At 36.6% G+C, this 13700-nt stretch overlaps 1 protein-coding gene across 4 annotated transcripts in view; it reads left to right on the plus strand.

The window, feature by feature from the left end:
• The window catches only part of Orc3 (origin recognition complex subunit 3), a 70943-nt gene that overhangs the window by 23176 nt on the left and 34067 nt on the right, over positions 1 to 13700 (plus strand). For all 4 annotated transcript variants that reach the window (XM_085677257.2, XM_048420537.3, XM_048420538.3 and 1 more), the window contains exons 6-13: positions 111 to 259; positions 1408 to 1541; positions 1798 to 1957; positions 3775 to 3888; positions 7982 to 8115; positions 8555 to 8618; positions 12309 to 12425; positions 13282 to 13361. In XM_085677257.2, coding sequence (XP_085533383.2) covers positions 111 to 259; positions 1408 to 1541; positions 1798 to 1957; positions 3775 to 3888; positions 7982 to 8115; positions 8555 to 8618; positions 12309 to 12425; positions 13282 to 13361 — 952 coding nt within the window. The remainder of the gene's footprint in view (positions 1 to 110; positions 260 to 1407; positions 1542 to 1797; positions 1958 to 3774; positions 3889 to 7981; positions 8116 to 8554; positions 8619 to 12308; positions 12426 to 13281; positions 13362 to 13700) is intronic.

Consider the following 13700-nt stretch of genomic DNA (forward strand, 5'->3'; position numbering starts at 1 on the left):
CATGATAGCTATATTGATGAAATATAGAAAAAGTATATTCCACTCAAATAATGCAATCTGCTTAGTGAAGGTTTCTGTGGATAAGTCTTCTTGCTTTTTATATTCTGCAGATGTGAAACATTTTTTACAAAAGTTGACCTCACAGTTGATGAACTGCTGTGTAGATGAAAAATCCAAAGAGATGAAAAGTGTTAAGACCTCCAAAACGACAAGCTATTCAATGGACTCACTTTCCAGCTGGTACATGACTGCCACACAGGTAACGGAAATGAATGTTCAGAAGGCTGACTCAAGATTATTTTAGTTATATCTCATTTTTCTAATAAACAAGTTTGTAAAGCAATAATAACAGTTTTGTGGTAGCTATTTTTTTCTGAAGCTACTAGAATTTGAAAGTATTCTTCTAGTATGTAGATTAATTACTAGTAAGTGCTTTGATTCTTAGAAGACATTATATTTGTTGGAGAAGTCCATGAAATGGCAAAAAGAAAACATCAAAAGTTGGTCCTGTTGGAAATTCTATTTCTGCAATAATGGCAGTAACTTCCTTATATTACCTGCGTTATAATACCTTCAGTATTTGCTTTTGTTTCGTAGACACATGTCACCTATTCCTGCTGTCAATTTAGTTTTTGACGAGTAATTCTGTAATTTTTAAATTTTAGTTTGTTCCATGTTTAGAATTCTTGGGAAACATTACTGTATAAAGAAGGTTATTGAACAAAACAATGCAATAAATAACGTATGTTCAACAAAGTATAATGTCATTCTACTATGAGCGTCTTTATTGGATGGTTCCTGGGTGCTGTGTAGTTAACCAGATAGTTTAAGTAAAAGTGCTGGGGTGAATTTTCTAGTGTGTTTTGCTGAAGTCATACATGAAATCTCATTGCGTTTTATATAAGAATGCTTATGGTAATACCTTAATTTGATCCAAATTTTTAGATATTTTTAGAAATCAAAGTTGTGGCAATTTAATTCCAGTGTCTTTAATTTGGTTTGACCAAATATTTAGTGTCCATTTCAAGGTTTAAAGTTTATAATACTGCATTTATTGTGCATTTACAGTGATAACAAAGCTCAGGTTAGAGCAAACCAATGTATCAACTGAAAAAGAAATCAATTGTAAAGTTTCTTTTTCCTATGTTTTTCAGCAGAAAATCTGTCTCCTATGTGTTATGGGTCTTAGTGAACCTTTTTCTTACTGTTACCAGGTCTACAAACAGATTCTGCTGGTAACTGTTAGAATGAGATACTGTTTATTTATTTGGGAAAATAAAAAGTTATTGTGAAATATAGAAAGAATACATTAATATATACTATAATGTATAATTAATAAATATACATTAACAAGTGTCATTATGGTATTGTTTGACAATTTAACTCCTCCATTCCACAACGGCTTAGACGACAGGCCCCAAACTGACAAGCAAAAAGAGGACGACTTGTAGCCAGTGGCAGTGTCCTCCTGTTGTGCTTATCCTGAAGAATATGGAGAGCTTCAGCACGAAAGTACTCCAGGACTTCATAATTATCAGCAGGTAGAGGATGCACTGCTTGACTTTCGTATTTTCATTTATTACTGCTGTGTGTATCTAAGTGTGATGTGCATGTGTGGAGGTTAGACAGCTGTGAACGGGTTCTCCTGTGCTCACTTGGGTCACTTTATTATTTACTTTAAAAAGCAAATGAATGACCTAGAAAACTTAATAAGAATGTCTTAAAATAATCATTTTGAAGTGTAAATATTGAAAGACATTTGCTGAAGAGGCTTTTGTATCTTTCTTTAAAAACCAGTCAGCATCTGCATGAATTTCCACTAGTTCTCATTTTTGGAATCGCCACTTCTCCGGTTATTATCCATCGACTGCTTCCTCATGCAGTGTCATCTCTGCTGTGCATAGAGCTGTTCCAGTCTCTGCCTTCCAAGGAGCACCTGACAGTAATTCTTGATAAGGTAAAAAGGAAATATGCTTACCACCAGTGCCATGGAGTGAAACACACACTACCAGACATCCATTGTCTATAAGAAGTGATACCAATAAATCATGTGTCTCTCAGATTTTATTCAACTTATTGCATATTTTTTAATACTTTTATTAAATTATGTTTATTCTTGAATAGTCTCTCTTTGTTTAAAATTGCCTCTCAAATAAAAAAAAAAGCTTTATGAAAGTGATTTTATGTATATATTCATTCCTTTTGGTTTTTCAAGACAGGGTTTCTCTGTAGCTTTGGGAGCCTGTCCTGGAACTAGCTCTTGTAGACCAGGCTGACCTTGAACTTAGACAGAGAGATCTGCCTGCCTCTGCCTCCTAAGTGCTGGGTTTAAAGGCATGCACCACCACCACCCAGCTATATTCATTCTTGCTTTCATTACTTAGTTGAAAAGATTAGGCTTTTAAAATTAATTTAGAGATCTAGAGATACAGCCCACTAACAACCACTTGTCTGGCAGTATAGAAGACAAGCCCTGGATTTGAGTTGTAAAAGTAATAAGTAAAATTTTACAGAATTTATGGACTCCAGACCATTACCAGACTATTTGAGCTTATATTTTATATAAAATGGTTTAAGTCTTTTAAGAGTTACTTTTATCTGTATGAGTGTTTTGTCCGCATAGATGTAAGTGCACCACACAGATGCAGTGCCTTTTGAGGTCAGAAGAGGGTGTTGGAGTGACGGATGCTCATGAGCTCCAGTGTGGGTCTCTGGAAGAGCAGCCCTCTCTCCAGCCCTAAAGCTGTTTTGTGGAATATGACAACTGTCACATTGTTCTTACCAACAGCTGCTAAACTTAGACTTTAACTGCAATAACATTTCTGTGTAAATAGCAGTATGGTTCTTTATTATTGACTGCCACAGATTCATCCTAGATTCCAATAAGATGTGTCTTTGAAAACTGAAAAAAAGAAAAAAGATGTGTTTCATGATGGTTGTGTAGGGTGAAAATGACAACCTGTGTGGTCCTTTACTAACCACTTCTACACATCCGTTCACAACAGATAGCATTCTGATTTATTGACACATTAGAAAAAATTACTTCAGTTTACAATTGACTAATTGTAACCAAATGTAATTGTCCTTGTGCAAATATACTTTTATTAAAAAATTCAATATAAGGTTTGATTTTCAAATGTAAAGAATCACTATAGCTCATTGAAAACTAACCAAGTAATGCAAGTTGCTCTGTATTTTCAAAAAGAAAAATAATTTTTGTTCTTCATATGTTCTCATTCAGTACTAAATAGCTTACTGCTCTTCACTAGTTTGGATCAGAAGGGAGAGAAGATTTATTTGATAGCAGAAAAGTGCATCATTTTTTAATCTTCTGGTGTGAGAAAAGAGGTTATACTGCTAGTGTGCGTTACTTGAAGATCAGGGATTTAGTGGATGCTGGTAGACATCTTTGGTTTAGAATGTAGTTTGAGCATGGGAATGGCGGCACTTGGGAGGAAGAGCAGGCAGAGCTCTGTGGGTTTTATTCTTTTATTGTTTTGCCAACCTGGTGGACATAGCAAATTCAGGACAGCCAGGGCTGCCTGGTAAGACCATCTTCCACTCACACTGGAATTGTAATGCAAATTGCTTTTTGGTGTTTTCACTCTTAAGTAAGTAAAGTTTACTATTTGTTTGATGTTTGTTTGAGTTTAAAAAGAAACAGTATAGATAGCTACTATTGCTTTCATATTTGTTGTGTCTTGCTATTTATCCTTCTTGTTCATGATAAGTGAAGACTAAGGAGTATGTCTTCCACCCTTCTGTCTCTTTCAGCTGCTTCTTACAGCTCAATTTCCTTTTAAAATAAGTAAAAAGGCGTTACAGGTTCTGACCAACATCTTTTTATATCATGATTTCTCCATTCGAAACTTCATCAAAGGACTTAAGGTAAGAAAATACTGAGGAGTTTGAAAGTTCACCATCTGCGCATAGTTTACATTATTTCCAATTGTCTAGCTTAATGATTAAGACATTTTAATAGTAAGATCTAAAAAGAATAAATTCTAGGGCCCACCTTTCCTTTCTTACCTTGCAGTCACCTGTATAAGATAACATTATGTTATCAGTAATGGAAAAGAGCTCTTCCCATTAGAGAGTCTTAACCATTGAGGGTTGGTCTGGAGGGGAAGGATTTATTTTTGCTTAGAACTTGATGGAATTTTACAGGCTTCTCACCTAAGGAATGCTACTTATTAGGGACCAACAAACTTCTGTGCTGAGCCAGAGAATGAATGTCTTCAGCTTTGTTCTCTGTGTTTTTGTGGCCTTTGCTACTGACATTTTTCAAACTGTAAAACCACATTTTTTTGGTTATATGAAAATAAGTGATGTGCTATATTTTGTTAGTCAGTACAAATGTGTGTTAATATTTATTTTTATGCATTGTGAATGCATGCTCATTAGAGTCATATGAATTGTGTAAGCTGATTCTTGAACTTAACTTAATAACATTGGTTTTAACCTATAAAGGACCTCATTTTTCAGTTGTTTAAAAGTTAATATTAATTACTTTTCTTGGTAACTACCTAAGTTGTCAAAGTGTAGTCATTGTGGGTACATGCCAGTTAGCAATTTCATTAAGGCCTGTATATTATAACCTTTATTGGAAAAGTCTAATATGAAAATCTTCATCTTTTTATCCTTAGAAACTTAGAAACTCTTAAGTTTTTATTGTTTTATTTTTTGAGGCAGTGTTTCTCTGTGTATTTCTAGCTGTCCTTGAACTCTCTGAATAGGCTAGATTGACCTCAAACTCAGATATCCACCTGCCTTTGCCTGCTGAGTTCTGGGATTAAAGGCATGGGCCACTACCTCCTGGCCTTAAGTTATTTTTTCACATATATTCTTTCTGTACATAATCATAGTTATTTTATAGGCTGATATTTACCATTTTTTGTTCACTGGCTTTTTTTTTGTTCACTGGCTTTTTAAAAAATAATTTAAAATCAAGACAGCATTTACCTTATTAATTTATGGAATTAAACGAGAGAATGACCTCTAAAATTTGTTCTGCCATTCATTTTGTTTATTTATGAAATACTGGGTACTTACAGCAAGGAAGGCACTGTGCTGAACCCTAAATATAAAGAGAGAAAAGAAATCTGTCTTCAAATTGTTAATTGTCCGGCAAGGAGGTAGGAAAGTAAACCCACATTTAATGTTTTGAGTAAGCAATGCTGTGACAAAAACATACTTTGAGGTTTATTGAAGGAAAACAAAAATAATTTAAGTTTTAAATCACTATACTGAAAGAGGTAGTGTGGTTCAGAGCAGAGAAGAATGAAGTGGAGAGTAGAAACTGCATGGGTGTCTTCATTAGGGTTATATCGCTGTGAAGAGACACCATGGCCATGACAGCTCTTATAAAGAAAAACATTTAATTGGGGCTGGCTTACAGCTTCAGAGGTTTAGTCTCTTATCATCATGGCTGGAAACAGTGCAACATGCACATAGACATGGTGCTGGAGAAGGAACTGAGAGGTCTACGTCTTGATCCTCAGGCAGCAGGAGACTGTGCCACACTGAGCATAGCTTGAGCATATGAGACTTCAGAGCCCGCCCCATAGTGACATACTTCTTCCAGCAAGGCCACACCTCCTAATAGTGCCACTCCTTATGAGCCAAGCATTCAAACACATGAGTCTATGGTGGCCATACCTTTTCAAACCACAATGAAGAAGCAAAAACAAGACCAATAAACCCAAAGCCAAGCTAACCACCTCAAAAAAGACCCCGAGTTAATTAGCGATGAAAAATAAATATGATAATGCATACCACTGAAATAATTAGGGAAAAATTGTAAAAACTTTGTTCCAAGGAACGTGAAAATAGAAGAGACAAAAGGGATGAATTTCTAGAAACACATATTAGTTACCAAAAGTAAGCCAAGAGTAATAATTTAACAACAAAGGAAAGGCCAGGACCAGTGAGATCTACCAGATCTTCTGTTATTTTAAGAATAACTAATACCACTGTTCCTCAAATCACTCCATAAAATAGAAGAGGGTATTTTCAGAATCTTTAAGTAAAGGTAGTATAACCCTGAAACTGAAACCAGGTAAGTACTCAATTATAACATCAAAAAACTACATATTAATTTCTTTGATTAGTATAGATTTAGATTATCAGTAAAATACTTGCAAACCAAATTGATCAAAACAAAGATCCTCATACCCTGATGAAGTTGGCTTCATCCCGAGGGTGCAAGCGTAGGGTAATATACAATACAGCGCATGCAGTGTGGCACATAGTGGGCCAGGCAGGAATCATGTGACTATCTTAGTAGGCACAGAAGAGCCATTTGACAGGTGACGTCATGTTGTGTAACAGTTCTACAGAGACTCAGGATAGAGAAAACATCACAGCAATCCTGTAGCCAACCAAATATTTTAAAATTTGTAAATATAAGGACATGTTAAATCATTAACTTCCTTTGGGGAATGCTATTTTCTAAAGACCTATCAGTCCAGTAATAAGGTGTGTTGTTTTTTGTCAATTTGATGTATAAAGTTCCCCTGGGAAGAAAGAACCTCAACTGAAGAACTCCCTCTACCACACTGGCTGTGTCGTAGTGGTATTTTCTTGATAGTTGATTAATGTGAGAAAGTACAGCCTACTGTGGGTGGTGCCACTTCTGGGCAGCTCATCCTGGGGTTCAGTATAAGAAAAGTTGCTGAATGGAAGGAAGCCCAGGCAAGCCTGTAAACCCCATTTCTCCGTGGTTCCATCTCTACTTATGAGAATTACTGCTCTTACTTCCCTCAATAATGCTCTGTGGTTGGTTTTTGTTTTGTTGTGGTTGTTTGGTTGGTTGGTTGATTTTTCTCTGAAAACAGTCCTGACTGTCTTGGAACTCGCTTTGTAATCCAGGCTGACCTCAGACTCACAGAGATCCACCTGTCTCTGCCTACCAAGTGCTGGGATTAAAGGTGTGTGCCACCGTCACCCAGCCTGTGGTTGGAATATTTAAGCCTAATAAACCCTTTGTTTTCTTTCCTAAATTGCTTTTGGTCATGATCTTTATTATAGCTACAAAAAACAGAATGGGATACAAGGTAATCTGAATAAACAAAATTGTTCCTGAGAACGTTGCTTAAAATCAGAAAAAAAATGATAATCTTATTAAATCACTATAGAATTTAGAAGTCATCCCTATGGAGACAGTAGCAGTCTATTATTTGAGTTCTTTACTAGTGAGTATACTTTTTTTAAAATGGGTTAAAACTGAATTTGAAGGTACAGAATTTTGTTACTCTTATCAGTAGGTATAGCATTGTATTTATTTGAACAGAGAGATCAGATAGTATAATTTGGGGTGATGTCTTCTGAGTGTCTATTAGATCTTTCGATCATATAATAGTCCCATCCATATAATTCTTGCAATAATTTTAACTAGTTTTGCACTAGTTGGTGCCCAGAAGTGGCACCACCCACAGTAGGCTGTACTTTCTCACATTAATCAACTATCAAGAAAATACCACTACGACACAGCCAGTGTGGTAGAGGGAGTTCTTCAGTTGAGGTTCTTTCTTCCCAGGGGAACTTTATACATCAAATTGACAACATTTGCTTTGTTTTCTTTTAGTATGTATTTCTGAGATTACTTTTTCTGACCTTGTACACAGAATTTTAGTCTTGAAAGGTACTGTTGCAGTGTTACTGTAACATAATTGCTTTAATACTTATTTTTATTTTTGTGCGTTGGTATTTGTCCTACAAGTCTGTTAGTGTCTCACATGTACAGTGCCTTGAAGGCCAGAAGAAAGTGTCCAGTTCTCAGGAGCTGAAGTTACAAATGGTCACTGGCTTCTAGTTACTCGGAACCCAACCTCTTATCTCCAAGAGCAACAAATGCTTCTAATTACTGAGCCATCTTCCCATCCCCAACCATATATACTTTTGCTTTTAAAAGAATTAAAATTAAGCAGGTAAAGGGCAAAATGTTTACTACCGAACTATAAAAAAATATTATTTCTTTCAGCTTTCTCTACTAGAACATTTTTATTTGCAACCCCTGAGTGTTCTGTGCTGTGATCTCCAAGAAGCCAAGAAAAGAGTAAAATTTTTCTCAGTTAATCAATGTGAAAACATCCGGCGCCTTCCATCATTTAGGAGGTAAAAAGATGAATCCATTTTTAATGTATTTATACTAAATACTAGGATGAAATGAAAAATGCTAGCTTCAGTTGGCTTTGGATTAAGGAATGGAATGCTAGTTTATTTTGCAGTGTAGAACCACTCTGCTTTTAGTGATGGAGTTTCTTTGTTGGATTTAAAATTTTAACATAAAGATTTTTAGTAATATTTTACATAATTTGTAAGTTCTCTAGAGTTATCTTTTAGAAATGACATTTCCTATTTCTGGGTTACATTACCTTTATGACTTCATTAATTATCATTAAGGTAATTATTAACTGTTGTCTTGAATTTATTTTTGAAAAGAAATGTAAAAAACAGGGAAACCATTCTGGGTAGTTATTTTTCCAACATGCTATTCAAATATGTAAATTGCTTAATATTCCCCTTTTTCTGTATGGGATGATAAAAATTTTAGGTACGTGGAAAAACAAGCTTCAGAAAAGCAAGTTGCACTATTGACCAATGAGACAGTTTTAAAGGTAGGAATGTGTGTGTCTTACTGCCTTTTTCTTCATGCAAAAGAATATGCATTCAAACATTGATGAATTTTATAAAACAGACCTGTTTATCATAGTACATGGAGGATGAGGTACTGAGTCTTGATAATCAGCTAGGAGTGAGTACTACACATGACAGTTTAAACAAGTCACAAAAAATCTTTATATCAGGAGAGATTTGCTGTATTGATTTTTTTTTTTGTAAGACTGTTATAAGTAAAAGCTTATAGAAGCCAGGCAGCTTAACCATCTGCTGCTAAGTGGTTGGGGTTGTTTGTAGACAGAGACTGCACTTTGGTTTCTTGGCCACCCAGACCCGAATAGTCGTACAGAAGCTGTATTAATTACAACACTGTTTGGCTAGATTATGTCTCAGGCATATTCCTAGCTAGCTCTTGCATCTTAAATTAACCCATTTCTATTAGCCCATGTATTGCCGTGTGGCTGTGGCGTTATGTCATTTGCTTTCTTCCTTTTCTTTCTTTCTTTTTAAAATTTTAATTTATTTTTATTTTTTAAAAGACAGAACTTATCCTTTTTCATTTTACATACCAATCCCAGTTCCAATTCCATCCCCTTCTCCCATTCCCTCCAACTATTCCCCCACACACACACACACACACATCCCCCAGAGAGGGTAAGGCACTTTGCTTTGGGGAAGATCCAAGGTCCTCCCCACTATATCCAGGTTAAGCAAGGTATCCATCCAAAGAGAATGGGTTCCCAAAAAGCCAATATAAGCAGTAGGGATAAATCCTGGTGCCACTGCCAGTGGCCCCACAATCTGCCCCAGCCATACAACTGACACCCACATTCAGAGGGACTAGTTTGGACCTATGCTGTTTCCTTTCCTGTCCAACTGGAGTTGGTGAGCTCTCATTAGCTCATGCAAATTGTTTGAGTGGTTGTACCTATCATGATCTTGCTTTGCTCCTATTCTCACTCCTCCCGCACTTGAACTGGACTTAGGGAGCTCAGTCCAGTGCTGTGATGCAGCACTACCTCATTTTCTACATGTCTTATTTTCTCGGTGACTGGCTGGCACCTGACTTGAATCTGCCTTCCATTTCTCTGTTTCTTTGCTCGGATTTCCCACCTGGCTTTACTCTGCTAAGCCATTGATGAAAACAGCTTTTTTCATTAACTAATAAAAGCAACACATATATACAGAAGTGTAACATGTAGTCCTGCTTGTTGGGGTTTCTATCCTGCCCGGTTCTCACAGTCATTAGGTCCCAAAGAATCAGACAGGAGGTCTACATAAGTTATAAACTGATTGGCCCATTAGCTCAGGCTTTGTATTAGCTCGTATAACTTATATTAACCCATTGTTTTTATCTATGTCAGCCACATGGCTTGGTACCTTTTTCAGTGGGGCAGGTCACATCCTGCTTCTTTGGTGTCTGGGGAGGACTGCAGAAAGAGCTTTCTTCTTCCCAGAATACTCCTGTTCTTATTGCCTGCCTCTACTTCCTGTCTGGTTGTCCCATGTATACTTCCTGCATGGCTACTGACCAATCAGTGTTTATTTAAAACATGATTGGCAGAATACAGAAGGACATCCCCTATCAGTTGACTTCATTTTATTATATAGTGATAATGCCAGGAAAGATGTAATATTGTTGCAGATCTATTAGTTATGTAGCAACAGATATATTTCCCTCGTGTGTGGAATCCAGATTAAAAGCAACAGCAATAACATGCAAGTAGGATCCATTTTGGAGCAGGAAGGGACCATTGGGGAGAAGAATATAATTAAAGGTGAATATAAATATGACAATAAGTGTTAAAATGACATTCTAAAGCAAATAATTGTACATGTTAATGTATACTGGTACTATAGTTTAGGTTTCTATCGCTTTGATTGGGAACCATTACTAAAAGCAACTTGGGGAGGGAAGAGCTTTATGTGCTTATACATTCACATCACAGTTCATAATGGAAAAAAAGTACTAGAAATCAAAAAATTACAATGTCTATCATTATTATTATGGTCAATTAGTATGGCCCATATATACGTGTATTTATAGCTGGGCAACCTGTTTGGGTCTTGATCCTGAGGAAAACTGATTCTACCCCAGCAGCCCTTGTCCGTAAGTCTTATGTACTCTTCCCATCCATATAGTCATACTGACTTATGTAGCCTCAGTCAGATCATGTGTAGGCAGTCATATTTTTGAAAGTTCATGCATGCAACCTCTTTTGTGGTAATATAATGGATTGTGTTACCGATGATCCGTTTGAGTGAAGACCATCTATAGTCTGTATTTCAGTCTGGCAGATCTCTATAGTAATCTCCACCTATGGCAGAAAGAAACTTCTTTGATGAGCACCAAGAGCTGCACTTACGTTTGAGTATATGGATTAATATTTAGAAGGAATTGGAAACTACCAATGGAAGTGACAGGTTCTCTTCCTGGGTCTGTGACCCAAATACCACTCTACTTACAATGGAGCTATGACCTCTGCAGCCACAGATTCTTGACTAGGCTAACAGTACCAGGCATGACTTTCCTTCTATTGAGTACTGTAAGTCCAGTTAGTTTATTTCCCACAAGATATACGTGCCAATATTGCAGCATTGGGGATATCTTGCTGGGCCAATGCTTTGCAGCTTCTCCAGCGAGGTAGGACTTTTAATAACCTTTCTCCATTGGCAACTTCCAATACACTGAGAGCTAACCCTCAGGAAGAAGGATTGCAGCTCAGGACCAGCTTAATTTCTCCTAATGCAGTGATTGAATGATATGTTGTCTTCAGCAATCATCTTCGCTTCAACTCATGTCACTGCAGAAGCAGCCATCCTACAGCTCAGAGGACAGACTGGGAGCTGTTGAATGAGTGTGCCTGCGTCACAACTGTATGCTTTGGCCTTTTCTTCTGCTTCTTTCCTTTGGTGTTGATGCAAGGTTTTTTGCTTTTTCTTTTTTTCTTTTCTTTTTTTTTTTTTTTTTGGCTTTTTTTGAGACAGGGTTTCTCTTTAGCTTTGGAGCCTGTCCTGGAACTAGCTCTTATAGACCAGGCTGGCCTCGAACTCACAGAGATCCTCCTGCCTCTGCCTCCCAAGTGCAGGAATTAAAGGTGTGCGCCACCACTGCCCAGCCTGATGCAAGATTTTAAAGAGTCTGGCTTATTTATTGCACTCCCCTTTCCCTTACTCTTCTAGAATAAGGTCCTTTTATGGTTGGGTTATAAGCAGTGAGTGGTCTGCGCTGTGTTTGCTATAGACCACAGGAATGTCACAGATAAATTCACAAAGGAGCTCTCAATTGAACTGTTGGCCAGAACTACGGCAGTATGCTGTCAGTGACACTGAGGAGAATTGTGGCACTCCCTTGTAGTACACACCAGCTGCTTAATAGTGGCAGACAGAGGATAACAATGCTCTACTATAAGTGTGTAATTGGTGGGGTGGATTTCAGGATAGATGCTAAATTACATCAGAATACAGTCCTGATATGTGTAAAATATAGCCAGATTTGATACTAAAAAATTGCCTAGACTGTGTCCTGAATTTGATATATATGTCAACTTTCCATGAATTAAGAAAAGTAATTCATAGTTCTAAACACTCATTCATTTTCTAGGAAGTATGTATCCATAAATGTTTAAATTTTATTTTACTGCCTTGCATATTATTAGTGTACTCTGTTTTGTTTTGTTTTTTTTTAGGAAGAAACTCAATTATTACTGGAAAACTTGCATGTTTATCATATGAATTACTTCCTTGTTTTGAGATGTCTTCATAATTTTACCTCTTGTCTTCCCAAGTATCCACTGGGTCGGCAGGTATAAAATTTCTTCATTTGGAGTCAACAACGTAGGAATAATAGTACTTTCTTGTTTTGATTTCTCTAACACTTAGGCATTGGAATTTGAAATGGAGCCAATTCTTATAATAAGACACAATCTATTCCAGCTTATTACATTACTAATAATAGAAAGTGGGTTTTTTTTGTTTGTTTCTTTTGTTTTGTTTTCTTCCTAAAAGTCATAGCTAGAAATAGCCACGTGGATCCCAGTGGCTCATCTCCTCTGCATTTGTGCTCTAGCATGTAACCTTGCTAATACAACTGTGGCACTTCATTTGTCGTGTGCACAGGGAGAGTTAGTTTGAGAGGTAGAATCTGTTTCAAATTTATTTAATAATAATAATTTAGTGGTTAACCTTGCATTTTACCAAGAATTAAAACACAGTACTTCTGCTCAGCTGACCTTGTATTATACCCCAAACTTATGAACCATGTGGAGAATGCATGTGAGTAGAATACTTAATTTTTAGATCTTTAACTGAGAGTTTAAGAGATCAAATCGAGGAATTACCTGTGGGAATTTCTGCTAACTTAGCTATTAAATCTTCAATCAGCCATTTATTCCAACTTTAATGATATATAAGTGACTGGTGTCAGCCACTCCCAGTACAATTTCATCTGACTTTTATATTTTTGTAGTATCTGAGCCAATATATGCCAAGAAGTCTCTTGTAATGTAGTGAAATATATACTAAGAAGTCTCTTACAATTTAGTGAAATATTTTTTATTAATACTATCATATTTTGTTTGCTATGTGTATTTTGCCTAACTACTAGGCTATAAACTTAGTGGGTGAGTTTTATTCCTCATAAATCCTATCTTTCATTTATAGATGAGGGAGCTATATTGCACATGTCTGGAAGATAATGTATGGGATTCCGAGGAGTACACGTCAGCCTTGCAGCTGCTGAGGTAATCTTTTGGTTTTGTTCCTTTTTTTGTCTGCATTAGGCCTGCCAGTAAGTAACACCTTCCTCCAGAATTCTGTCTGCCCAAAAGTTTCCTACATGGCCTGTTGTACCTAAGAATATTTGAAAGCCTTTTGAATTTCTGTGTGCAGTCTCTGGTGGTGATAATGTGATTAATGCAGCCACCTTCTATTTCTCCCTTCATTGTGTGTGTCCTCCGGAGTCTGTGCTTCCAGAGCAGCTTCTGAGCCCCAACAGCGTTGAACAGTTTACCAGCTTAATGTGCTTTAAATTTGGACCTTAACTGGCTCATTTTAAACCATTTAAATCTATTGGTTTGGTG

The sequence above is a fragment of the Myodes glareolus genome, chromosome 16 (assembly GCF_982192425.1).
Source record: "Myodes glareolus chromosome 16, mMyoGla1.1, whole genome shotgun sequence".
NCBI classification, from domain to species: domain Eukaryota; kingdom Metazoa; phylum Chordata; class Mammalia; order Rodentia; family Cricetidae; genus Myodes; species Myodes glareolus.